This window comes from Branchiostoma belcheri, unplaced genomic scaffold, assembly GCF_001625305.1.
Source record: "Branchiostoma belcheri isolate BF01 breed outbred unplaced genomic scaffold, Haploidv18h27 scaffold83, whole genome shotgun sequence".
In the NCBI taxonomy this organism is placed as follows: domain Eukaryota; kingdom Metazoa; phylum Chordata; class Leptocardii; order Amphioxiformes; family Branchiostomatidae; genus Branchiostoma; species Branchiostoma belcheri.
In genome coordinates, this window is record NW_017804498.1 from 80,247 (window position 1) to 104,618 (window position 24,372).

Here is a 24,372-nt window from a genome sequence, read left to right on the forward strand (position 1 = left end):
CTTTACCATTTCGCATTACGGGTTTCACGTCAATCTATAACAATTTGCGGCACTGTCGTGACTCTTGGTCATAGTTACAGGAAGCGGAATTTCTTGTTTTTTTTCTAGGAACAGGCCAAAATCAATGCGCGCGAGGACGTCATCCATAAAACTTACTTGGTGTGGCCTTACAAAGGATTCATTCAATCGCATTGACTCAATTTTTATCACAGTTCTAACATGGGTATTTTTTTTACCTCCCGATGGTTCTGATATTTGTCTGGGTCATATATCATAACCCCCCCTGACTTAACTAGACTAAAAAGATGTTGCATTTAAATTGTGTCGGTTCCTACTTTCTGCTGGCAGTGCTGCCCCTTTTGATGCCCCCTCTCAAAAGTGGGTGAACGAGTCTATCATATAACGTTAACTTAATACATTGTTGTACCTTTTGACATTTACTATAGTAGCTGTGTACCGACTCTCAATGTCTATATAAAATGACGACACGCAATATACATCCGTACACAAACGATCCGGGCTATCTCTGCATATCACTGCATATATGATTCGTAACTATAAGAAGACATTTTATCTCCAATGGGAGACGTCCTTGATCCAATCAAGTCCATTGTCCGCCGGCCCCCCTGGAAAAGTGGGCGTGTCCAGGAGTTCGCAGAAAGTTCAGGCACACAAACAAGATGGCGGACGTGACTTGGTACATGTCTGAGTCTGCCGAGGCTGTTGCGGAGGAGCTTTCCCGTCTCCTGTCCTCCCTAGAGGGCCGTGACGACGACGAGGATGTCGCCGAGCAGTATCTCGAGAAGTTCAGGGAGGTGGGTAACCTTTGCACGCCGTATTTGTCTGCACCGTGACGTTGTTTTCGACCTGCCCGCGCCAGCAGAACTGTCTCCCGCGGTTGCGAAACCAGCTTGCGGTGCACGTTTGGATTGTGTGTAGAAATGCCGTCTGTCAACACGTACAGCGTTACATGGTTACACGAGCTCTTTATGTCTAGTGTGGATCAAAGTCAAGGTCTTTCCCTCTCACACAACGGTCCACACGGCCTGCTTGAATCACCCATGCTGCATGCATGCTGTTTTCACAAATTGTAATTAAGTCGGACAGGTCTTTGATGTTTTGGTTGCGGTGGGGAGGGGGGTGTTGCATCAAAATATTTGTCTAGTGATTTCTAGACGTTTCCCCCTGTCGTATTCTGCATATCTTGTCAATAATTTGGTTAAAGGGTGGTGTTCTCTCTCATAGTATTGTCTGTTAGACATTGAGCAGAAATTGGTTTTCTGGCCCTGTTGAAATTTATAACACATCTCAACTGTCACATACTAATTATTTGTCAACTCAACATGACTACTAAGCTTAGTCTGTAGCAGAAATAATCGACAGCACAAATATGAATTTTAAACCTATTTTTTCAGATTTCATTGCTCATTTGTGCCAATTTCTGTACATTTTTTTTCACAAACATTCAATAGGACAAAAGACATGCAACCATGCCTAGCCCCCCTCCCCACCTGTGAAAATGTAACTACTGTGTGGTGTGCCTGTGTATCTGTTAACAAACTCAAGTGACATTTTGAGTATTGGTAAAGTTAAGCACCTGTTAAGTATGGTATAAAGATTTGGTACTCTCTCTTTTACTAGATATTTATACATTCTGTAAAATGCATGGATGAATGAGATTCAATGAATTACCTTTTTTTCTTCTTTTTTTTTTAAGACTTCAGTGATATCTATTTAGTGATCCAACTTATACAATATAGTTTAACAAAGTAGAATTCGCAGGACACTTTTATTTTCACTGTCAATGTTAGAAAACCAATTGTACAACATTTGATCACTCAGGTGTCAGATCATGCACAGGTTGATCAGCTCGAAAAGGTTGATCAGCTCGAAAAATTTATGTCTCATGCAGTGGTCTACCCCAAAAAACGTTTTTTTTCTAGGTTCGGTCAGGAAACTGAAACATTTTTTCCTTGCCCTAAGCCATTTCTGGTAGCCAATGTATTACTAGTAGTATACATAAGTTATAACATTAATAATAGCACAACAACAGTATTCTAACCTTGAGTATAATAGTCAAGGTTATTTATTGTCCATTGATTGCAAGACATGGTATTGGTGATTTTGGCAAATGTCATTGCTAATAAGAGTCCTAAAACTGACAAGCATTTTGCATGTTGAATTATCTGTCTGTAGAACAACGGTAGTTATTATCATCCTTATCAATTGCACAGCAGCATTGCTGATAGAGGGATAAGTACTCTGTATACCTGTAATGACCAACTCCCAGACTCAAAATGGCAACTGAAGTAGTCAAGGTCATCCTTGACCACAATGGACAAAAACAACAACAATGGTTCTGTAATGATAATCTTATGAAATGTACATGCAGCTGCTCTGATAGAAAAGTCATCAATTTGATAAAGAGTATAAAATGTCCTTGATCATTAACCCTTTTGAAATGTATGACCAGTCAAAATGGGTTCAGTTTCTACATGTATTTTCTACTAAGGTCATGTCAGTTGCGGTTCCTCATGGTAATTGTAAGAGTGTTCGTTACAAACTTGTCACACCCTCGCCACCAATTTTCCAGGCTTATGCACAAGTGCAACCATCAGAGACAGGAGTTCAAATGTAAAACTCACACCCACCTATCTAGTACTGTAAATAGAGATGATTTTGCAGTGATTTTATTTTACTTATTAAGTAATATTGAGGGAAATTATAGAGGGGGTATTCGTGGTGTTCTGAACTTGAAGTACACATAGTACAGACGTAATACAATTCGTGTTATCTTGATTTTGTATTAAAAGTGCTCTTCAAAAACCTCAAAAATTTTAACCACCATAAAAGTTTCTGCATTTACAGTAAATAAATCCTACAGTCCAGCTGCTAAGCTGAGGACAGGTGTTAAAGTAAAAGGAACATTGGCTTCAGAATAATTTCTATGTACTAGTATGCATGTTGTGACCAGTTTGAGAGAAAGCTCTTGAGTCAATTGGAAATCAAGTTGGAAGTGTTGTTTGTAAAATATGTTTGTCATTGTAATCATTGTTTTCAAATCTACACAACTTGCATACAACTGGTATTATGCTATTTTGTGTAAATTGTTTTAACTTTTAACTCCCCCCCCCCCACCCTTGCAAGCAACCTCTGGCTTGGGTCAGACATACTGTTATTTACATTTGTATGACCTTGAGATATATGTAAATGAGGTACTTCCGGCTTGATTGGTTTGGGTACCTGGCCTGCTCAGGTGTGGATTGTTGTAAGCTGCCACAGACCGTGTGGTGTTCAAAATCCATAAAAATGATTGACTACCGGTAACATGTTAAGGGTTCCATATCATCACCCAGGGTCTACCTAATCACCCGTTTATCTTTTCAGGTGTATACTACTAGTACTACCTCGAAATTCTGTGGGGGAAAAAACTTGCTGGTTTGAAAAATTGTAGCACAATAACAATTTCTAGTATAGTCAGAATACGGACATATTACATGTGTACATGTATATAATATGTATATGATGGTATAGATTGTCACAAGCTGCTTGTTGCACAGCATACTGCAATAAATTAAAGTTAGCAACGTGTAACAACTAACAACTGAACAATGTTCTACCCTTTGTGTCGCCTTAATTTGCATGTTGGGGATCATATTATCACAGCTCTGTGAACATGTTGTTAGCTTCATAATCAGTAGCAAGGACATGTCACTCAGGCCTTTCACTGGGGGTGTTATGTGTGTCGAAAATTAAAGTTCAGTCAGCTGATATAAATTATAAGCGTGTCATAATTATGTTCCTCTCTGAATAAAATAGTCCACCATTGCTGAATATAAAAACATGTAATCTGGAGCATCTTGTTATAAGGAGATATTAATTTTATATTAATATTATAAGTAGTGGAGTGTGTGTCTGTTACTGTGTAAGTGAATGGTTTGGTAAGGTGTGGTTGTTCCACTGTCTGCTTTGTTTCAGTGGTATGCATAATTCAGGAAAGGTCTTGAATTCCACACATAGATTGTCTGGCTGCACATTACACAGGAAGAAAGGACTCTATTTATTGCACAGTGTGAGGGCACCTAAAATCGGAGCTGTGCATCTGATTTCTGACTGGGGATGTGCCGGTGCATGTAGATATATGTGTAACATTCATATGTGTCAAAGATTTAGACCCTGTTCATACCAGACTTATATTTAGCGGTTTCAACCGGTTTTTCAAAAACCGGTTTTTATTTAACCTGGTGTGAACGCAAATTAACCGGTTTTTTAGGGGTTTAAATCCGATTTTCAAAAACCACCTCGGGAGGTGGTTTTTGAGGGGTTTTTCCACCGAAAAACCTGGTCTGAACGCTAAGGGTTTATTGAACCGGTTTTTGCGTCATAATTCTGGGGTCACGGGGTCAGCATCCTGGCCATGTGCGACCTCCAAGCTTTTTTGATCGCGCTGTTTAAGACCGTTTCCACTGTTTTTCCATGGTTTCTCTTCATTTTTACGATGGAATCAGCCAACGCAACCTGGTCGGTGGACGAAACGCTCCCGATACGTATTTTTGGAGAGCAGGAGTTGATCGCCGAATTTGAAAAAGCTGGGGGGAGGGCTCTATTGAGGTCTCTACCGAAACAAAAATGTTGGAGGAGCCTGGTAATGGCCGATTAACCGGATATTCGCTGGACAGGGTTTTTGAAAAACTGGTTTTGCCGACGGGGTTTTGCCGGGTTAATTATTTAGCGGTTTCAACCGGTTTATATAAGTCTGGTATGAACAGGGTCTTAAAAGACCTATGTTGTAATACTAGTACCTATATGTCATACCTTGCTTGTTTAAAATTTCTAAGTTAGCACTAACTAAGGAAGTAGTTAGCTCATATCAAGGAGGTTCAAAAAGAAAGTTGGACCTCCTTGCTCATATAGAATTAATGTTTGTAATTATGTTATGCTGATATTCCGCTCTGTCTTACATTATATTGTGTACCAAAATGCAACAAAATTTTTGGTTAGATGCAACAGTGAGTCACAGGTTTTGGCTATGACAGAGTATGAGCCCTGAGATTATACATATTATCCATACTGAAAATATTCATTTTATGATCACCTTGCTATATATACATTGGTTTACTTTACAAAAGCATACCGATTACAAAATTGCTGGAACAAAAGTTGTGTAGACAAAAATGAATATATTATGTATATATAATACTGCCCAAAAAAGGAATTCAATGTAATCAGTGTGCTTGAGTTACAAAGCATTCTTTCTCAGTGGGGTGTAGATTGTGGGGTGAAGAGTAGAATTCTTCAATCATGTCTGCACAATTGTTTATGCCAACAATGCTCTGTTCAGGATGTTGTTGTAAAGTAAAACCACCCACCAAGGTGACAAAATAAATGTTTCCTTAAAGATATTGTTATAATGATTGTTAATTTTAGTCTCAGATAGGTAAAGTCACACCTTGATATTTTGTGACAATTTAAAGATAGATATAATTATGCAATATTTGAAAATAAATACCACAAGTAAGATCATATAAAAGATCAACATTTAAAAATTGTTCCTGTTGTTGTAAAAACACTTTTCTCATGAAAGAATGCATTGTTGCTGAGGGATGTACCTTACTGCAGTCCTAAATGTAGTTGTAGATCTACATATACATGTATGTCACACTCATAATCAATATTCAAATAAAAAAGAATCAATTGCCCTTCACTATCTATTTGATAAAGTTTAAACAGTGCCATCACAAATTCAAATCCTGGAGTACTTTGTAATAGTGTGTGTATCTGAATAGAGTTACACTCAGGTATTCACTTACATGTACCGGGTATTCCGTTGCTAAAATCATGTTATTCCTGACACAATTATGAAAATCTATAACTGGAAAAAGATGAAAACATTGTTTAGGTGTTTTGTTCTCTGCATACGTATACATAAGATCCCCGAAGTCTAAACAAACATTCTGTTAAGTCAAATCATGATTCTGTCATCTCTGAAGACCACAGGTTGTCGAATCGGTCTGTATCTTTCAGATTAAAAGTCATGAAAATTCATTGTTACCTCCGGGTAGGGATGTATATCCCGTGCGCGGAGGTTTTGTGAGGGAAGACGAAAATTGCGTTCGCAGCCGTTTCTCGCGTTTGGGTGGACGGATATGTCTGGGACTTGGTATACGTTTTGCTGTTGGGCTGTAGATGGTGCACGTTGTTTTGGTTTTTTAGTATGTGTGTTTTAATGCGTGAAAATGATGCATTTAGACCGCCGATGGACACCCCTTGTGTGTGAAAATGGTTTTGTCTTTTGGTTTTCGGCGTGTATAAAGTGTCGTAGGTTGCGTCCACATCTGGTGAGAGGGGGTTTCAGGTATCGCGCGGGTCGCAGCCAGCCAACTTCCGGGTGGGCCAATGGGTCAGGGGTCAACGCCCGCTCTCCGCTCAACCGTCGGCACAGAGACGAGCGGCCGCACCGCCCAAGTTCGTCGCTGCCGTAAGGCGGGAACGCGCCGTAGAGCTGGCCGCGAACCCTCGGGAGCCTGAGCGCAGAACTCCCGGCCACACCTGACCGTTGCTTCCCTTCAACGCCCGAGCCGTCCCCGTCGGGAACGGTCCCGCACTCTCACGACCGACGCGCCCGGGCGGCAGGATCTCTGACCGCTGAGTCCCTGTGTTTTCGAACTTCGGTGGGGATTTCCGTGTTGTTTTCTGATTTTCATCATCCACTAAGATATACTTGAAGACCGAGCGTGATTTGAACTAGTGTGGGATAAGTGGGGAGGGATGGCAGCCGCGGGGGGAAGCGGTCGGCTTGATAAATTTTCGAGAGCAAGTTGATTTCTCACGCGGCCGTTTGTGTGGGTGTTTGTTTACATTATCGCTTGTTCCTTTCTTGTTTTATCCGCTTTTAAAGATTTTGCCAGAAACTCCCCTGTAGTTCCAGAACAAACAGCTAGGGGGACCAAATGCACACCACTTGTTCCTGACATGACAACCTATCTATCGTCTCTGAAGACCACAGGTTACTTTGTCAGATTGGTCAGATAAGGACCTTTATCTAAACCTCTGTACCTGTACTTATTGTTATGTTTAGGCCACACCAATTTAATGTGTTGGTTCTCGTATCACCTCTTCATTTTTTTCTGATTTGCAAAAAAATAAAATAAAAATTCTGGCTCTGAATCAACAGTTGAGGAAAGTCCTTTTCTTCCTAGTTGTTACAGTTTTTCCAACTATAAATGCAGTGGTTTGATTAATAGTTCAAAATTCATTGTTTAAATATTAACCCAGCCTTTTGAGTTGACTTCTTGACTCCTATTGTAGCGTTTGGGGCAGGGGCTATAATAGGATGCCTAGTCCTGTTTTTATTTTTTTTCGCCGTCGCTTCAAATTTTTTCAGAAAGAATCTGAGACCCAACAAATCAAATTGGTGTGGCCTTAGATATGCAGTTCTACTCTATAATGACCAGTGGTCTTTATTTCTGTGACAGATTGTTGATGCCCACCTCCCAGAGGGACCAGTGACAGGTATGGAGGAGGGGATCGCTGTAATACAGGCTGCAGTAGAGAAGTTTGTACAAGCCAGACAGAATTTCAATGAAGGACAAGCATGTATGCAGTGGCTAGCATCCTCACTTGCAACGTAAGTATATGTAGGGTTAGAAAATTGATCCTGGAACATTTACCAACAAGTAGTAAATTATCTTGAATACCTGCATCTATATTATGTCTCTGTTGCATTGTTATGTCAAGGACATTATATATAATCTTTATATCATACCCAGGCCGCGATAACGTTCGATAACGGGTTCCAGACCGGGCCATACTTTACGGTACGGCCCGGTCCGGAACCCGTTATCGAACACTTCCATGGCTTCCATAAAACAATTCGAACGCGTTTCACCCAAACCGCGTGTGCCCCTTTCGAAAATTCGAATACAGAATCCGGACGTTGGAATTGATGTTGTTGCATTTTAGGGTTTAGTGGCACCAACTTTTGGCTCATCTTGCATTGAAAGGCGTGCTTTCTTGGGTGGGTATGACATAAATAAAATATAACACAGTGTATTCCGCATCGACCTCGGTCCCGGCCCTCCCGCGAGTCAGGCCGATACCTCGGGCGATACGGAATACCCCGTGTTGTATTCTTATGTATATAACCAAGGACATTATATATAATGTCCTTCACTCAGGTTATGTAAATCACCTTAGATTCACTGTAAATCATTCTATATTTATATATTATTTATATACTATATAATATTATATTATTATATATATTTATATATATTCTATATTTTCACAAAATGATGGTGAACATTCTTACCTCAGTGACAGTATGAATGTAACAATTAACATATAAACTATGTTATGTGCATGTGTGTCACAGCATGTATTTAAACCAACAGTACTCACGTGTTGGTATAAATGTGACTAATGTTGAATAATGGCAAAATTACTACAAAATTTACTGTTACACAACATGAACATTGGTGAGTTGGAATGTTGCTGATTGTTCCTTGCAGGTTGTCTGCTCAGTATGTAGTAGATTTGAACTACCAGCATCTGCCAGTGGAGGCCAAGGTGAAGTTTGTAGCCACTATTTCTATGGCCAACGAGCTGTTACAGCCATTCGGCCACGAAGACTTCTTGGAGGTTCTACTGGCAGCACGGCAGCCTTGGCACCCTGTATTTCTGAAGATTATGAAAGGAAAAGCAACTGACATGAGTGAAGGTAGCTTCTCTTTTACCTAACAGTGTGTTTTGGCAGCTATTTAATGAATAAAAATTTTCTGAAACTTGTGTATGGTGAATAAGCCATTTTGATAGTCTTACTTCAAACCATTAGTCTGTATGGTTGTGATATATTTTTATTTTATTTTAATGTCTGGTAATTACAAATGACCAAGTACTGGTAACAAAATCTGGCCATGATGTCAATTGACGATCGCTTGTACGCAAATTTTAGAAATGGAAACGACATGGTTATTCTTGCCTTAATGTAGCTTTAATTCATCGTAATGTCATAGGCAGCCTCATACTGGAATTTACTTTATGTTCACGGTACAAAATTTCACGGTCTGGGAAAATGGAGCTGTTTTCTGAGCTATATGTTCATAGTGGTGGCAGGTGCAAAAAAAAAAAGTTGGCGAATAACAGTAATGATAAGCGGTACAGAAGTGGCCAAAAAAAGGAGGACATGAAGGTACGATGAAAAACTCAGGGATTGCTTTATGCGGTTGTTGAGTTTTATGTACTTAGCAGCTACCTATTGGGACCAAACGCTTCCTGAACAGTCCCGTCCCAGCTATGCTAAAACTGTTGAACTCAATGTGAAAGTAACTCTTGACTAACAGGTTTAACGCCTTTCCCGCCTTAACTGTTAAATTTGAGGGAGCTCGAGGCTGCAAAATTTGAATACTAGTACCAATGAGGACTTATCAAATCTTATCTTTACTGTAACGTTTTTTAAGAACCTTCCGATAAATTACCCTTTTAAGATATTTCAATATTTGTAATAATAGTATGGTGTATTTAAGATTTTAAACAATTGTTAAATTTTATCCCTATGTGTGTAAACAGCTGTATGGCCCATTTGTAATCGTAATAATGTTGTATTTTGCAACCAGACCCAACAATTCAGCCGAATGCATCTCGGCTGCCAGTGGGTTCTGGGATTTATTTGTTCATCAACAATAAACCAGTCTATATATATATATATATATGGCAACAACCTCCCTCTCCCGTGTGTAGTGGACGTGTACCTTAGCCGTGAGCCCAGCCTGTTGATGGAGTACCGGGTCAGGTCTCTACACGCCCACGGCGCGGTGGACGATGCCTCCATGCTGGCCCAGTCCTGCATGAACCACCCCAGCCACAGGGACACCCTGTTCTTCAGGGAGATGTTCCTGCTGTGTCAGTGGCAGGCAGGCAAGGTGGACAACATCAAACGACAGGTAATGTGTTCTTCCCTACAATTAAGGATAGTAAATTTTATGACATCCTCTGCAATTTTATGACATCCTATGCAGACTCCAAATCTAATGCAAATGTGAAAAAAATGATAATAAGATGGGCCAAAACAGGATGTACCAAAATTGTCAAAATAAAGGCCATACAACTAGTACTGTTGTAATAAGAATTGAGGTGGCAAAACAAGACTTTTATTCCTGTGTTCAAGAAGTGCAGAAAGGACTGAGACAGGGAACACAACATTTTTTTCCTAGGCCTTACAGGGTTAGGTAGCAGGGAGAAAGTTAATATTTGTTTCCAATGTTGTCAGGTTCAGTTCATTGAGTGTGTGAAGCTGTACTTCATTGTACAACACTACGTGGCGGAGGGGATGTTGGAACTAGCTGCAACGATCTCCTCTAGCTACTTGATATATCAGTGGAAGAAAGGGGAATACTGCTGCAATAAGTGAGTACCACTACAGCATTTAGCTTCTTTCTTTCTTCATTGGAATGTGGTCTGCATTAGACAGCTGATATTGTCATTTTGACATATTAGTGTCATAGAAATATTGTAATTGGTCAGGATTCACTAACATGGTGTTACACAGTCATGATACAGTCTGAAAATTGTTTGTGAAATAGCTATTTGAATGCTATAACAGTTACCGTTACTTTGTATACTATAGGGAGCTGGTCAGACAATGGTGCCAGATACAACATGCAGTAGAAAGCCCAGCCAACACCATACTGGATTCAGCCAGGACTCTTGCCTTTAAGAACGATCCCAAAGTTCTCCACCTCCTATATTTTGCCGAAGCCCTGCACAAAGAGGTAAGAAGGCTGCTCTCAACTTCTTGGTCAAGAAGAAAGTTTAGCATATGTATGCATAGTTGCAGTTTCTGAGTGAGGAAAGGCTAGTAGTACACACTGGATGAAGGATTATACATGCTTTGTCTCTACCAGTAGCAGGTACATGTAGCAGTAGTATTCCATATGATATCTTTGTGCTTTCATTATCATTTATCATTACTGCTTAAACATGGGCACTTAGCCATAAAAATTACCCTCTACAAAATTTAACATCATGAGATCAGATTGAAAGTGGACTCACCAGGCATTGGCAGTGAATGACCTTGCAGATACATGTACCTTTAAGATTTGCTAGAGCATCCTTATGACCTGTATGCAAGCCTATAGCACTGTGCTTTGAAGCTGTATCCAATATTCTATGTAAGAGAACCCTACTCAGACATGTGCATGACTACAGGTGGGGAAGGACTCCATGCCACTTGTTGCTGACTTGCTGCTGAGGGCCGTCGACATGGACAAGCCAGTCACGGACCCGTTCTTCCACCCCAACGCTCCCGATGACAAGACAGCGTACCACCACAGCGCCCCCACCATCCTCAACTACATGGCAGGGCTGCTGGAGGGTGACTATGAAATAAGGTACAGCAACAAAGGCTTATAGAAGGTGCTACATTTCTTGGCAATAAGCTATCTAAAGCCCCCATCACACATAGCCATCACACATGTCCTCCCAACCTTCTCCAGACCATGACTGGGAGGTAGTTGTGACCAGGGTCATCTTGATTTTGGCTTCGAGCCACACTTCTGGGCCTTCTTGCACGCCAAGTGTAATCTGCCCGTTTGACCCAGATTTAGCACTGTGGCATCTTGTGAGTCGATTTGCAACCCCTTGCGCTGTGGACGATTACAAAATTTTTGGACAACTATTAGTTTCTTGATTGACTCGGGTATAGAGAAGGTTTGTGTCTTTCTCCCCCCGTCCAGGTTTGCCAGTGAGCTGACATCCTTCTCCATCAGTCCTGACCTGGACCAGTACTACTTGGTGGAAGCTGTTGCCAACCTACCTGAGGAGGTGCAGGGCACAGGTGAGACAACAGGACAGTTTTTAACCTGTGGCACACTGATTTGAATACCAATTATTTATTGGTTATGTGGGTAGACAGCAGGGAGAACGTTTACCCCCTGGTCACTTGCCTGGCATATTTGATAAGATGAGGAAAATAAGATCTGAAATTACATCATGCTAGATTGGCTTTGAAAACATTGACTCTTAAGCCTGCTAGTATTAACTGGCAGACAAAATCTGTTGAATGATAAAAAGAAAGTGCATTATGTATTGAGATGAACACAAATGTGATAACATTTCCTTTTAATGATCTTCCATGTTAGAAGCTACATGCACCTCAGAATACAGTAGTAAAAGGTAGAACCTTAACAGTAGTACAAGGTACATGTAATAGGGGCAAAGAATACAGTACATTAAACCAAGGACAGGCATGATCTTGTCACTTTGCAAGATTTTGCTTAATAAGCTTGTGGCAATGAGCACTGCTGTACATATATTTACAAATATCTACTCACAGCCACTTGCTTACAAGAGTTGACATTTCAAAGCCATCTGTCATCTTCATCAGGGCTATAATGACTGGTTTGCTGTGCACTGAAGCTAGGTGTAACATATAGTTTAAATGTGTGATTACGTATGTAAGTGGTTTGTTTTGCCCCCACCCCAGGGGTGAACCTGAGCAGGCACAAGAGGAGAGACATCCTGAAGACCCTGCGCAAGCTGCGACCTCGCTCCTGTGGCCTCCACCCTGAGATGTCCTGGCAGCAGCTCAAGCCACACATGCTGAAACTACTGACTTCACAGGAGAGGAACAAACTCCTACAGGTATTCTACATGATTCTGGTACTTCTGGGGATGGAAGTATTGCTTTGGGTGGCTGAGCTGTTGGTTTCTGTGTCTGTTTTCCCAGACGGATCTAGGTTGACAGCATGTGGATGGGGGAAAGAGTGACATTCAGAATGACAACTCGAATAGTCATACACAGAGAATGGGGTGAACTTGAGAGTAGGTTGACAACATATGGGTGGGAATGATTGTCAGGCAGTGTGACAGGAGATCAAAAGGTCAGACATTGGAAATGTGGTCAACTTAAAAGTCATGAAAATCCCACTTCACAGAAGTCTAATATCTCTGATTTCTTAGGAGAAAGGAATACTGTATGCACCAGGACTGGTGTTTGTGTGTTTACTGTAAGTGCACTTCTTCTCACAAGAAAATCAGATGTAGAAAATAATAAACCTTGTTTTTGCCTCTTGTTTTCTTCACCCAGGAACATATTGAGGCAGCATGTGACATATCAGCCTTTGATGAGGAAGTGGGAAAATCTCCATGTAAAGCCACAGTCTCCAAGCCCAGGCTGACAGAGAAGGAGCCAGTTTGTAACATGTCGGAGTCTGATGATAAAGACATGGTAGTTTTCATCAGTGATAGTGATGAGGGGTCATGTGGGCCCATCAGTCCTATCTACAGTGGGGCCAGGTATGGACTGGATTTTATCACCCCTCCCAGGCCACCCAGAGCCAGTAGCATTGTAGACAATGTTGCCAAAGACAGTCCCTTTGTGGGAAATGAGGAGGTGATTATCTGTGAGAACAGTGACACAAGTCCTGAAAATAGAGACAAGCGGAAACAAAAAGTGTGCATGGAAGAGGAGTCGAGTGTTTCACAGGATGGCTGGTTGGAGTCAGTTGAAAATGACACCGACAGGAGCACGCCTGGTGGCACAGGGGTTGTGAGCGTGGATAAAATGGTGGACACAGATGACCTGATGGGAAGGATAATCAAAGACCAGGAGGAAGCAGTCGCAGCCAGTAAGAACTCCAGTGTACTGAGCAATGGTTTTGACGAGGGCAGGCATCAGAAGGGCTCCAGTCAGGCAAACTACCGTAAACAGAATCCTGCGGGGCAGGGTGTGAGAAAGTCACACAACAGCTGCAGGCACGTCACCCTACGCGACCTTCTGTGGAGAACAAATCCAGAAGATTTCGATTTCACGACTAAAACCAACGAGGAAGCTGCCAGTGCAATATCTGTGTCACCAACAGAAGGAGGTTGTGGTGAATGGCAGCAGCCGGTGGACAAAGAAGATCAGTCTATCAACCTGGCGTGTACAGGGACGCTAGACATCAATGGTTCTGTAGAGAACACTCCTAGCGATGTTGTTAGGGTTGGCAGAATGGAGGAGCTGCAACCAAAGTACGGCGGAACTCTTAGGGAGTGGGAAGGACTTGTTCCCCCAGATCCTTTGAATAACTACACCCATTCCACCGATCAAAGTGATGAGATTATGTCTCGTCGGTCACCAGAAAAGGGAGACATGTTTGACTTTAATTTGTCTGGAGACTTGATGGCTGAAAACGGCAGTGCTGACTCACTGAAAATCAAGGTGGCTGACTTAGTGGACAGCATGGACCAAGGAGGATCATGTGGTCCTGTTTTCTTGGTAGATCTAGGGACCAGTAGTACCCCTGACAACACTGTAGCTGCTGCTGAACTGAGAATGGTAGCACAACACGGCCATCAGAAATCAACACATGATAGTGTAGAGGCAGGAGGTGCCCCCAATGGGAGCAACCGATTGCAAAATACATCCCTTTCTAGGAAAAACATTTTTGAAGCTATTGCTGGTACAGCCAACGATACAACCAGGAGGCAAGACGGGGGCCCTTTCCTTTTGCCTTCATCCAAAGGTGAGACAGAAGTCCCCAAGGCAAAGAGGAGACCTTCAAAGCTGTCTCTGCAGCAAGTTCAACGAGAACTGGATGCTTTTGACAGGTCTAGTTTACTAAGACTGCAGGATCACCCTGACTTCATGCAGACTGTTGCACCAGCACATAGTTTTCACCCAACACTAAACTCGTGGAACAGCAGTGCTAGTAGCCTCAGTAGCAGGGGAGACACGGCCAGTAGTCATGAAGGGTATGATGGGAGCAGTGAGTGCAGTACCGAGACTGGAGAGACAACAGGAGCTGGACTGTTTCCCATCCAAGGTGCAAGCAAGCAGCAAAGGATGCAAAGAAATGCCTGGACAGCTTTTGGCTTCGAACAGAATGATATCACTCAAGGAGCGGGTGGAAGGGAGGGACTAATCTCCAATGCAAAGAAGAAAGCTGGTCTAGAGCCAGCTGAGCTGAACAACAGGTCTTTGGGCATGGGGGATAAGAAGAGTGCTCCAACTGCAAAGCCATTACAGTTCAACAAGCTGAGACAGATGTTGATGTCAGATAGTAAAGAAACTGTACCTGAGTTTGGCCAGGAGAAGTACACTGACCAAAGTGGCACCATGAGGCTGTCTGAGGAACATACAGATAAGACAGGACACTCAGACATGTCACCCCTCAAGCATCAAAGTGAGAGGACTATTGGAGTCAATACTGATGATGCCCGTAACACCGATTTGGGGTACATGATGAGGAAAGATGAACCATTTTCCTTGAGTCTGCCAGATTCAGACAGTAGGATTAACCAAGTGACAGAAGTTAAAGGCATACCAGAAAACATCACAAGTGAAGAGCTGCTGCGCATTCCACAGCCTATGCTGACAACAAAGAGAAGAGGTAAAGGAATGATAGGAATAAGGCCAGTGTCTATCAAAAGGCATGAGAACTACGCCTGCAATTGCTGCGAGTTTCATACGCGATATTTGAGCAACATCAAAAGACACATGGTCAGACATGGTGATGATAGCAATCGCTATACGAGGGACATTTCCTATGTGTGCCAGTTTTGCCAATTTTCAAGAAGCACCAGAAAGGAGTTGATAGCTCATATGACAAGCACTCATCAGCACAGCTTTCAAGACAGCTGGACACTGGATCCTTGGACAACAGACATGGCCTCTAGACATGCAGAAGCTGCAGAGTTGGCCATGACAGAAGACAGTTTTGTTGCACAAGAAGAGATCAGCTTTGACCACCACTCTTTGGCAAATAGTAGGGATGCCTTTGTGGCTATGTCTGACATAAGTGTTGCAGAGGTTAATGACTCCAAATCCAAGGTGGGCACGAAGAAGAGAAAAGGAAAGTGTCCAAAGAACTTGGCAGAAATACGAAAGAAAACCTGTGCAGAGCTGGCAGCAAAGGGCATTCCACACCTGCAAGACACAACAAATACGTTCAAAGATAGTGGGATCCAAAAGAGGCAGGAATTAGAAACTATGACAGTAGAGAATTATCAAGAGAGCGACAACTCTGCTTTGATGATGCCAGTACCATCCAGAAATGATGTTATAACTTGTACTGGTAACATACTTACTCTGAGGCCAACACAGCAGCTGCCCCAAACAGCCTTCTGCAACTTCAGTTCGTCAAAGGAAGAAGACTTCACAACATTGCTTCTGCAACCATCAAGAGATGCTATGCTTGCTCTGCCAAGAGAGTTGCCAGAAGTACCTGATCTAAAGCAAAATGGTGGTGCCAGCACCAACAAAATTCCAATGTTCAGTCATCATGGCTTCAGTCCACCAGAGATAAGGATGTCACCCATCGTGAGTCCACCTGTGATGTCCGTGTTAAGTCCACCAACCACGTTTTCACCCACAGCAAATACCAGTCCACCAAAGGGGTCATCGCACGTGAGTCCATCCAGGAGCAAAGATGAAAACCAGAATTTTGCACCCTCAACACTAAAACCTGCATCCAAGAAAGAGGGCAAGAAGGACTACAAAGCAACGTTCTTGTATAGTCTCCTCACAGAGAAGGATGAAACAGAGAGTGTTTCAAAGAGTCCTGGAACTGATCCATTAAAGGAGAGTAGAAGCCACGAGTCTCTGGTTCCTCCGCTGTTGTTCCCACAGGACACGGAGGTCCCTGCAGCTGTGATGCAGAGCATGTCCCCTCCCTCCCTGCTGCCTCAGACTGCTTTTGCTGCTAACATTCCCAACAGCTACAACTTTGCTACCACTTTTAGTCCTTACCAGATTGGACTGCAGCCACCTGTTGGATGCTACAATGTCAGTAGTCTTCCCTTGGTGGGCACCCCCCAGTTGTATGACAGAAATGAGGGACATTTTGTGCCTGTGGAGAAGAAGACACGCAGCAGGAAAGAGAAGAACAGTAACTCCAGGAAGCAGGGTGCTCCCATTGTAAGTGCTGCTATCCCACCAACGTTCCTAAACATTCCCCGGCATGCAAAGTACAGCTCCGTCAGCCATGTGCCTCACAGCAGCCCTCTGCCCAGCAGCCACACCGGTATCTCAACATTTAGGCCTTCTCCGTCCCAAGGGAAAGCGGGCAATCGGAGGTGGACACACGACCAACATTCCCCATATAGGAGTGGGCTGCCAGATGTACAACCATACGGAGAACCTGGTGAATTATGGTGGCAGAGTCAGGCTTATTGGTGGAACTCTCCACAGCCTGGCACAAACCCTGCTCACACCAGAAGCAAGCCTCCCAAAACCTCACGCTCGCCAGCCAGGCCAAAGAGTCATACGGTGACCACAAATGAGATGCAGCCGCTAGACCTGAGGACGACTTCAAGCACCAGAAGTAGCCCTTCGGCTAACCATGTGTGGGCTAGCCATTATGTCGGAACTGACAATGATACAGTTGGGCTACCTATTGGGCAGTCCCAAAGACAACCTGTACAAAGTAATGGGACAGCCTCATCCCCCATGAGCATTGATCAGGTACTGTTCTCACATCAGGAACAATCAGAAGGATGCCCTCCTCCAACAGAAAATGTACAGATACAGGAAAGTGAAGATGAAGGCCAAAGTCCTGCCAGAAAGCCTTTGTCTGTCCCATACATTCCGGTCCATGAACACCACACTGTCACCAATAATATAAAAGAGAAGGATGATAGGAGGTCAACTGTGACAACATTCAGTACCTGTTATCAAAGTGGAGAACTAACTAGTATGGCAGAATACTCAGAGAAAGCAAAGGAAAACTCTGTCAGTGTTGAGAAGATTGAGACTACTGGAGTGACCTGTGGAAATGCTGCTGTGGAGGTTAGGCAGGGAGACTCAGTTGATGGGCAAGAAAGCCACAACCTGACACTTCAGATGGCAGCAACTTGGAATGAGGCCAACGGCATTGTTAGTGCAACCTGTAATGATGCAGGCAACATAAAAGTGGCTGGGGATTCAGGTGCACCAGAAACTACAACAGAACATGTTGGTGGTAGTTCAATAACACTCAATGACACCAAGGAAGCAAATGTTGGTGGACTCAGTGCAAGAAAGGCACCAGAGGACACTGATCCAGCTTATATCCCCTCAGGGCACTCTGAATCTTCAGGTTCAGTTGCATCAGACAGAGTGCTGAAATTGTTTTCCTATGCAGACAACTTTTCTGATGATGACGTCCTAGTACCTGATAGCCAACTGACAAGCTGGTTGAACACGAAGGAAGGATATGATGCTGACAAGACAGCCAATGAGGTAGAACCTACTCAAAGTCCATCAACCAATGATAAGCCTTCAGTTCATGATGTAATCCCATCGAGTGAGGTACAACTAACTGAAAGCTACATTAGCAGTGAAGAAAGTTCTTCAGCAGAAAGCAGAAAAACAACAACTGATACAGTAGCAGTTCATGGGCCTTTGACGTATGACCAAGACTTGTATGTTGATGCTGCTGTAGTAGAAATGGATGATACTTTCAAGTCTGATAGCTCATCTGATGTTCAACCACTATACACTCGCAAGTTTGAGTCAGATCACACCTCCATTAATGAAGCAATACAGGCATGCAAGGCTGAACCTGAATGGACTTCCAACGTTGAGACTTGCAAGATTGAACCCAAACATACTTGCAATGGGGAACTACAACACTCTTGTAAGACTGAACCAGAACACACATGGAACGTTGAACCAGCACACTCTTGCAAGGCTGAATTAAAACATACGTGTGGTGCCTTGGATATGCAGGAAGCCACACAGAACATTGCCCGACCAGTTAGTGATACCTCAACAGATGGCAAGGATGCAGGAGTCATTGGTAACAGTCAGGCAGTCTTGAATGGTAAACAAAGCACTTCTACCAAGGGAGAGAATTTGTGCTCTGCCCCATTGCCCCAGGGGAAAACTCCAACAGCTAGGAAGCCAACAAGTCCAGAACCAGACCCTACAACTGAAGATGATGAGCCGAGCATTCATTATACTGGCCATGAACAGACTGAGACTAACAGTACTGGATACAGGGGTCCTATGACCAGAAAGAGAATGTCATCTGATGCAATACCGTCCAGCAATAACTCATCAGAGCAGAGAAAAAAGCTTAAGACATCACAAGATGAGACAGAAATATCTGTTGAAGCAGAAGGAGACAATAGCAAAAGTAAGATTCCCCCCATGGTATCTACTACTTCAACTGTAATAAAGGAAGAACCTGTGTTACCTTCACTAGAGTCACTTGAAAGGAACAAACCCTTGAAAGGCCAGTTGATGTCTACCCAAGAGAAGTCAGGGAGGAAGGGAAAAGCACGTAAAATACTGCGTAAGAGTGTGTCTGCTGGTAGGAAGAAAGGAGCAAGTCCAACAGTGTCAAACAAGACAGTAGAGGCAGCGGCCATCAGTGGTGACGCTCTCACAAGTGAGGTTTCAGGGGAGGGTCTGACATCACAGCAAAGGGAAAAGTCAGTGACAAGTGAAGAATCTGTAGGACTTGGTTTGTGTACAAATGTCAAGGGATCAAAAGATACTAAAAGTGCAGAGTTATTGGAGAGTGATGCTTCACATGATTCATGTGTGACCCCTCAGAACACATCTGGAAGGAAAGAGAAAACATCAAAAAGATCTCCAAAGCGTAGATCTGTAGGCAAAATGAAAGTAGAAGAGAGTCCATTCTCCTCTTCAAAGGAAGAGCTAGGCACTACCGATGAGCTTGTAAGAGCTTCCAAGGAAGATGCATCATCACACACACAGGAGCTTGAAGACTTAACACCTACAGAATCCAATGTATCTGCGGAACCTTCTGAAAGCAAGGGTGATCTGCAGAGTCTAGTAATATGTTCACAGAACAATTTAGTACCAAAAGAAAATGCAAAACAAGGTCAAAAGAGAGGCAGATACACTGGTAGGAAGAGCAGAGCAGAGTCTGGTCCAAAGGAGACAACTGCTCTTACTGACAAAGAGTCAGGAAGCAATGTTTCTGAAGACGATTCAAGTACACGTAAGGCATCTGTGGACAGGACAGAAGAAGAAAAGGTTTCCTCATCACTAGGAAATTCCATGAAGAAATCTACCAGTCTGAAAAGCAAGACAAAACCATGGTCACCTTGCACAGACAAACCAGCAACTTCAGAAGCATCAAAGAGCAAAGGATCTTTGCAGAAGTCACCAGCCATCAAAGAAGGTAAAAAAGTAAAGACATCTAAAAGTCAACAAAAGGGCAGGCGTGTTGCGGAGAAGAAATTAGAACATCCCGCATCTTCTTCAGAGGAAAAGCCAAATCTTGGCACCACAGATGAGTTTGCAAGTCAGACGTCTGAGGATGATACTCTGGCACCAAAAGGCAGACCTTTGGGAGGAGGAGAGCCCTACAAGCTCAAGAAGAAGGCTCCTTCTGTTCAAGGGAAAACTATAAGGAGGAGAGTTGCTAGACAAAGAATGATGCAAAACTCTTGGTCATCTGCAGAGGAAGATACCGGTTCAGAGATAATGAGAAATGATCAGCCATCTTCAACAGCCCAGGAACAGTTTGAAATGACAAAGCAGACTGTTAAAAGACAACAAAAGATGAGATCTACTGGTAGGAGGAAAGTAACAGATTCTAAAGTGTCTTCACCAGAGACGGTTTCAACTGTAAGTCCTGAACATGACAGCAAGAGTTCTCAGGACACCACATTCTCACAGCCACTGGAAGTGTCAACCCACTGTGATGAGACCAGCAACCTCACGGGCAGTATGGGGGCAGAAACACCAGCTTTGTCTCCAGGTACAGGTACAACATCAGGTGAAGTAGTCACATTGGAAGGTGGTAAACCTCAGAAAAAAAGCAAACCTCGTTTATTGGTCATAGAGAACAGTGCGAAAGCTACTGGCGCTCCCAGAAGGAGCTACAGGAAGAGGGTACCTTCCTGCAAGATAATGGGCAAGACAGTTGTTGTGTACAGCAAAGTTAGGTCACATACCTCTGAAGAAAGTAGTAGGGAAGAATCTGATGATAGCCACGTATCATTCAATCCTCCAAGTACCAGGTGGACGTACAGCAGAGAAGATAAGAAAAAGTACCAGGAAAAATCAGTTCTGACTCAGGAGTCAGAGGTAAAAGGTACAGAGACAATAGACCACCCATCCTCTGAGTCAGTAGAGCTGGAGATGCCAGTGTTGGAGGAACAAAACATGAATCCTGTTGGCAATGACATTCCTCACACAAAGCCAAGTGAAACACGAGTAGTGGAAAAAGGCACAACCAGGAGGCGGTTGCGAAGCGGTTCACCAACCGGTGTTTCTGTTACAGGAGGAACAGGAGAAACAAAAGCAAACATCGCTGATCCCAGTTTGATGGAACAGGTAGACCCTTCCAGTGTAACCTCACAAAAGCCTATGGCTACTAGGCAGAGGAGGAAAAGTTCTGTAGATGACACACTAAAGTCTCTTTCACCTGAGAAAAGCTCAGTTCCATTTCCAGGAGGGACTAAAAGAAAGACACCAAACAGTAAAATGATTGATCCTGCCTCACCTAAAAATGGAAAGAAAGTTGCAGGTTCTGCCATGAACTCAGCAACTGGTCGAGCGTCAGGAAAAAGTGCCAAGTCTAAGCAGCATTGTGCACCTGTCTCTACAGATGGTAACAAAAGTAGAAAAAAACAAACCTCTGGGAACAATAAGTCCTTCAAGAAGCCTACCCCAAGCTCTGCGACAAAATCAACTGGAGTGAAGACTAAGGTCAAGAAAGGGAAACAAGAAGCTGCACCCCAGAAGAAGAAGTCAACAGGAGTTCCCAAGAGACTACTTGTCACCAAGGCAAAGTTGCCTCCTAAAAGTGAGTTTTCTCTGAGATCCAAGTCTTCTTTGAGGCCTTTTTTCCCTATCAAGTAACCATACCATAGACAAAATGATACAAAATGTCTTTCAATCTCCACCCAGGCACTGATTTTTACAAAGAACCTCTCATAGCCTCAAGGAAAAAAGATGTTCCTTTATTCATTATGTTATACTGGAATGGCAAAAACTTTTTTGGGCATCTGTGTACTACTCAGCACCCGTAACTTTTAGTTTTTTTTTTTAATCTTTCTTTATTTGATGTTCATAAATGAACAAAAAAGCATGGCAATATATAACTGATACATTGTCGTACCGCAAAACAAATAATAATAAACCTGAGAACAGAAATAGCAACCCCAATGCCGAAAACATATCATTTATCTTTTAGTGTAGATCACAAATTCATCCTTTAGAATAGATCACAAATTATCTAAGTATATAATATATTATCTATTAGCTGCCTACTACATGTGCCTATCTTTAAACAGAAAATACAGTATTAAAATTCCCCCATTTTCCTTTCAATATGTTTATGTACTTTATCTTGTCTGTATGCAATGTTCAATTCTAGTTTGTAAATATAGGAACTTTAGTTTTTAGTTATTCTTCTTTTTCAAATGCTGAAGTAAATTTTATTTTATTCCACAGGTAGCAAGCCAAAGAAAAAATGATACAGCACCACTACCAGGAACGTAGCAAGATGGAAGAATACAGAGGCCCTGCAGGTTCAGCATTACCTGTTTCATTGTACACGTAATTTATGCATTACTAACTTTCTTGAGCCAATGCTTTATCTATTGCCAGTGAGAAAAGGCTTTCAGCTATTCTATGCTATGCAGCAACGAGAGATGTCATTGATCAGGGTACTTAGCTTAAAGTTTATCATAAACTAGGCCAAAGAAATATAAACTGTTTATATTTCTCTGGCCTAGTTTCATTGTACTACATGTATAGTACATTCTACGTTCCAGTAGTATTTATCACATGTACGAGCTTTGTCATTGTAAAAGTACCTCCTCTTTGTAGAGAGGGAACAAGATCGAGTAAGAGGACTTTTAGAACTAGAGTTGTGCCATCAAGGTGTCAGCAGAGGGTTTAGAAGTTTTCATGTAGCAAGTTTGACAGTTATACTGAACCATTGTGCCTTGCAGTCCATGACTATTCATGAAGGATAAGGGAAATAAGTGGGAGGTTTAGTGATGAGACAGAAGATGCTGCTGTTTATCATCCCCAGAAAACATCTGGATGTACAAATTCTTGCCCATAGTGAGAATGAAAGATGACAACTTGCCAAGGCTGTTTCATCCACATCTCAGGTAAACATCTTTTTCACTGATAATAAGAGAAACTTCCGTCTAATGTGGAAATCTAAGTCAAAGGAGCATTAAGAAAAATTACAGCCAAGAAATATTACAGCCAAGATACATGTACCCAGTACATAAGCAGCAAAATTGCCAGAAGTTTTGAAAAAAGATTGTAGTAGGCTCTGAGGCAGTGCTTTACATACGGGAAATTTATTTATTTTTTACTTTTGTTTTTCCTATCCAATAGCGTTGGTAATGAAACGTTTAACATGAGTTACAGGAAATCCTCAAATACAGGCTTTGTCAAAAATAATAGAAAAGGTTGTGATGTGTGAAAATGTTCACTCAAGTTCCTCTTGCAGGTCAACCCTTATGTACATGTAAATGTTTTTCTAATGTCCTTCATCTTTTTTTCTATAAACATGCCTTTACATATTTTTTGTCATTATGCACCTGGTTCAGGTGTTTTTTTCCTGAAACAGATATTTATTTTGTTTTTCCATGTTGATATTTGTATATCTGAATATTTGTTGAATTATTCTACACTTTGTCAAGAGTAGCAACTGAAATAATTCGCATGATTGTCTGTGCTGGGTTAAGTGGCCAAATTATCTGTAGTAAACTTTAGCATCAGTTTTCTTTGGATATTCTACTGTTACAACAATATCTATCAATAGTGTTATATATGCTGGTAACTACTACTTTTGTTAGATGTGGGTGCATCACTTGTGTGTTAATTCATTCCTGCATAAATTAAGGGGAAAAATCAGGAGTTAGAATTAAGCCAAACAGTTCATGTCTGTTGGCCCCTTATCTTACTCAGTTACTGTTAGTTTCTTACTTTTTGACAGTTTGAGTAATTTCAAGTTAACATAACTCTTGCTGCTTATGTAGCCCTGTGTACACTGGACCAATGTGGTCCATTGTAGAAAATGGTTTCAAGCAAAGAACCTGTTTGTATATTTATCAGTTTATTTGAAAGTTAACTTTCAATTTGGTTACATTTTCTGTTATGTTAAGACATAAAAGCATATGTTATATGTTACTTGGTTGCAGTTGCCTCTGCAGTTGTGAGAGCTTTTTTATAGTATATTAAGGCAAGGCAAAATCATATGAGGATATATATATTATGTACTTCAATCAAGTTTAACATGTTCATAGTGTTGTTTTTTTGCAATAAAGGTTTATCCTTCACAATCAATGGTTTTAAATACAGGTATTTTCCATCTTTATTGTCATACAATATGCTGTTATGACTCAAGAGTGAATATAGTGAGTAATTGTTGATACATTATGATCATATACATATACAGACATTTG

The 24,372-nt window shown here is 42.0% G+C and overlaps 1 protein-coding gene across 1 annotated transcript; it reads left to right on the forward strand.

Annotated features, from left to right (window-relative positions):
- Nucleotides 1-296: 296 nt before the first annotated feature.
- On the forward strand, nucleotides 297-24,263 carry LOC109486784 (mucin-4-like). Its single transcript, XM_019790673.1, has 11 exons — nucleotides 297-815; nucleotides 7,476-7,627; nucleotides 8,511-8,719; nucleotides 9,739-9,941; nucleotides 10,268-10,404; nucleotides 10,625-10,769; nucleotides 11,206-11,387; nucleotides 11,733-11,833; nucleotides 12,482-12,639; nucleotides 13,085-21,746; nucleotides 22,397-24,263. The coding sequence occupies exons 1-11, from the start codon at nucleotides 681-683 to the stop codon at nucleotides 22,417-22,419; spliced, it is 10,107 nt and encodes a 3,368-aa protein (XP_019646232.1). The 5' UTR covers nucleotides 297-680; the 3' UTR covers nucleotides 22,420-24,263.
- The last annotated feature ends 109 nt before the right edge of the window (nucleotides 24,264-24,372 follow it).

Bases quoted from the DNA above. Each gene is read 5' to 3' on its own strand.
- LOC109486784 (XM_019790673.1), top strand. From the start codon at position 681: ATGGCGGACGTGACTTGGTACATGTCTGAGTCTGCCGAGGCTGTTGCG. The intron at 10,770-11,205 runs GTAAGAAGGCTG...GCATGACTACAG, and splicing joins CCGAAGCCCTGCACAAAGAG to GTGGGGAAGGACTCCATGCC. The intron at 21,747-22,396 runs GTGAGTTTTCTC...TTTATTCCACAG, and splicing joins GGCAAAGTTGCCTCCTAAAA to GTAGCAAGCCAAAGAAAAAA.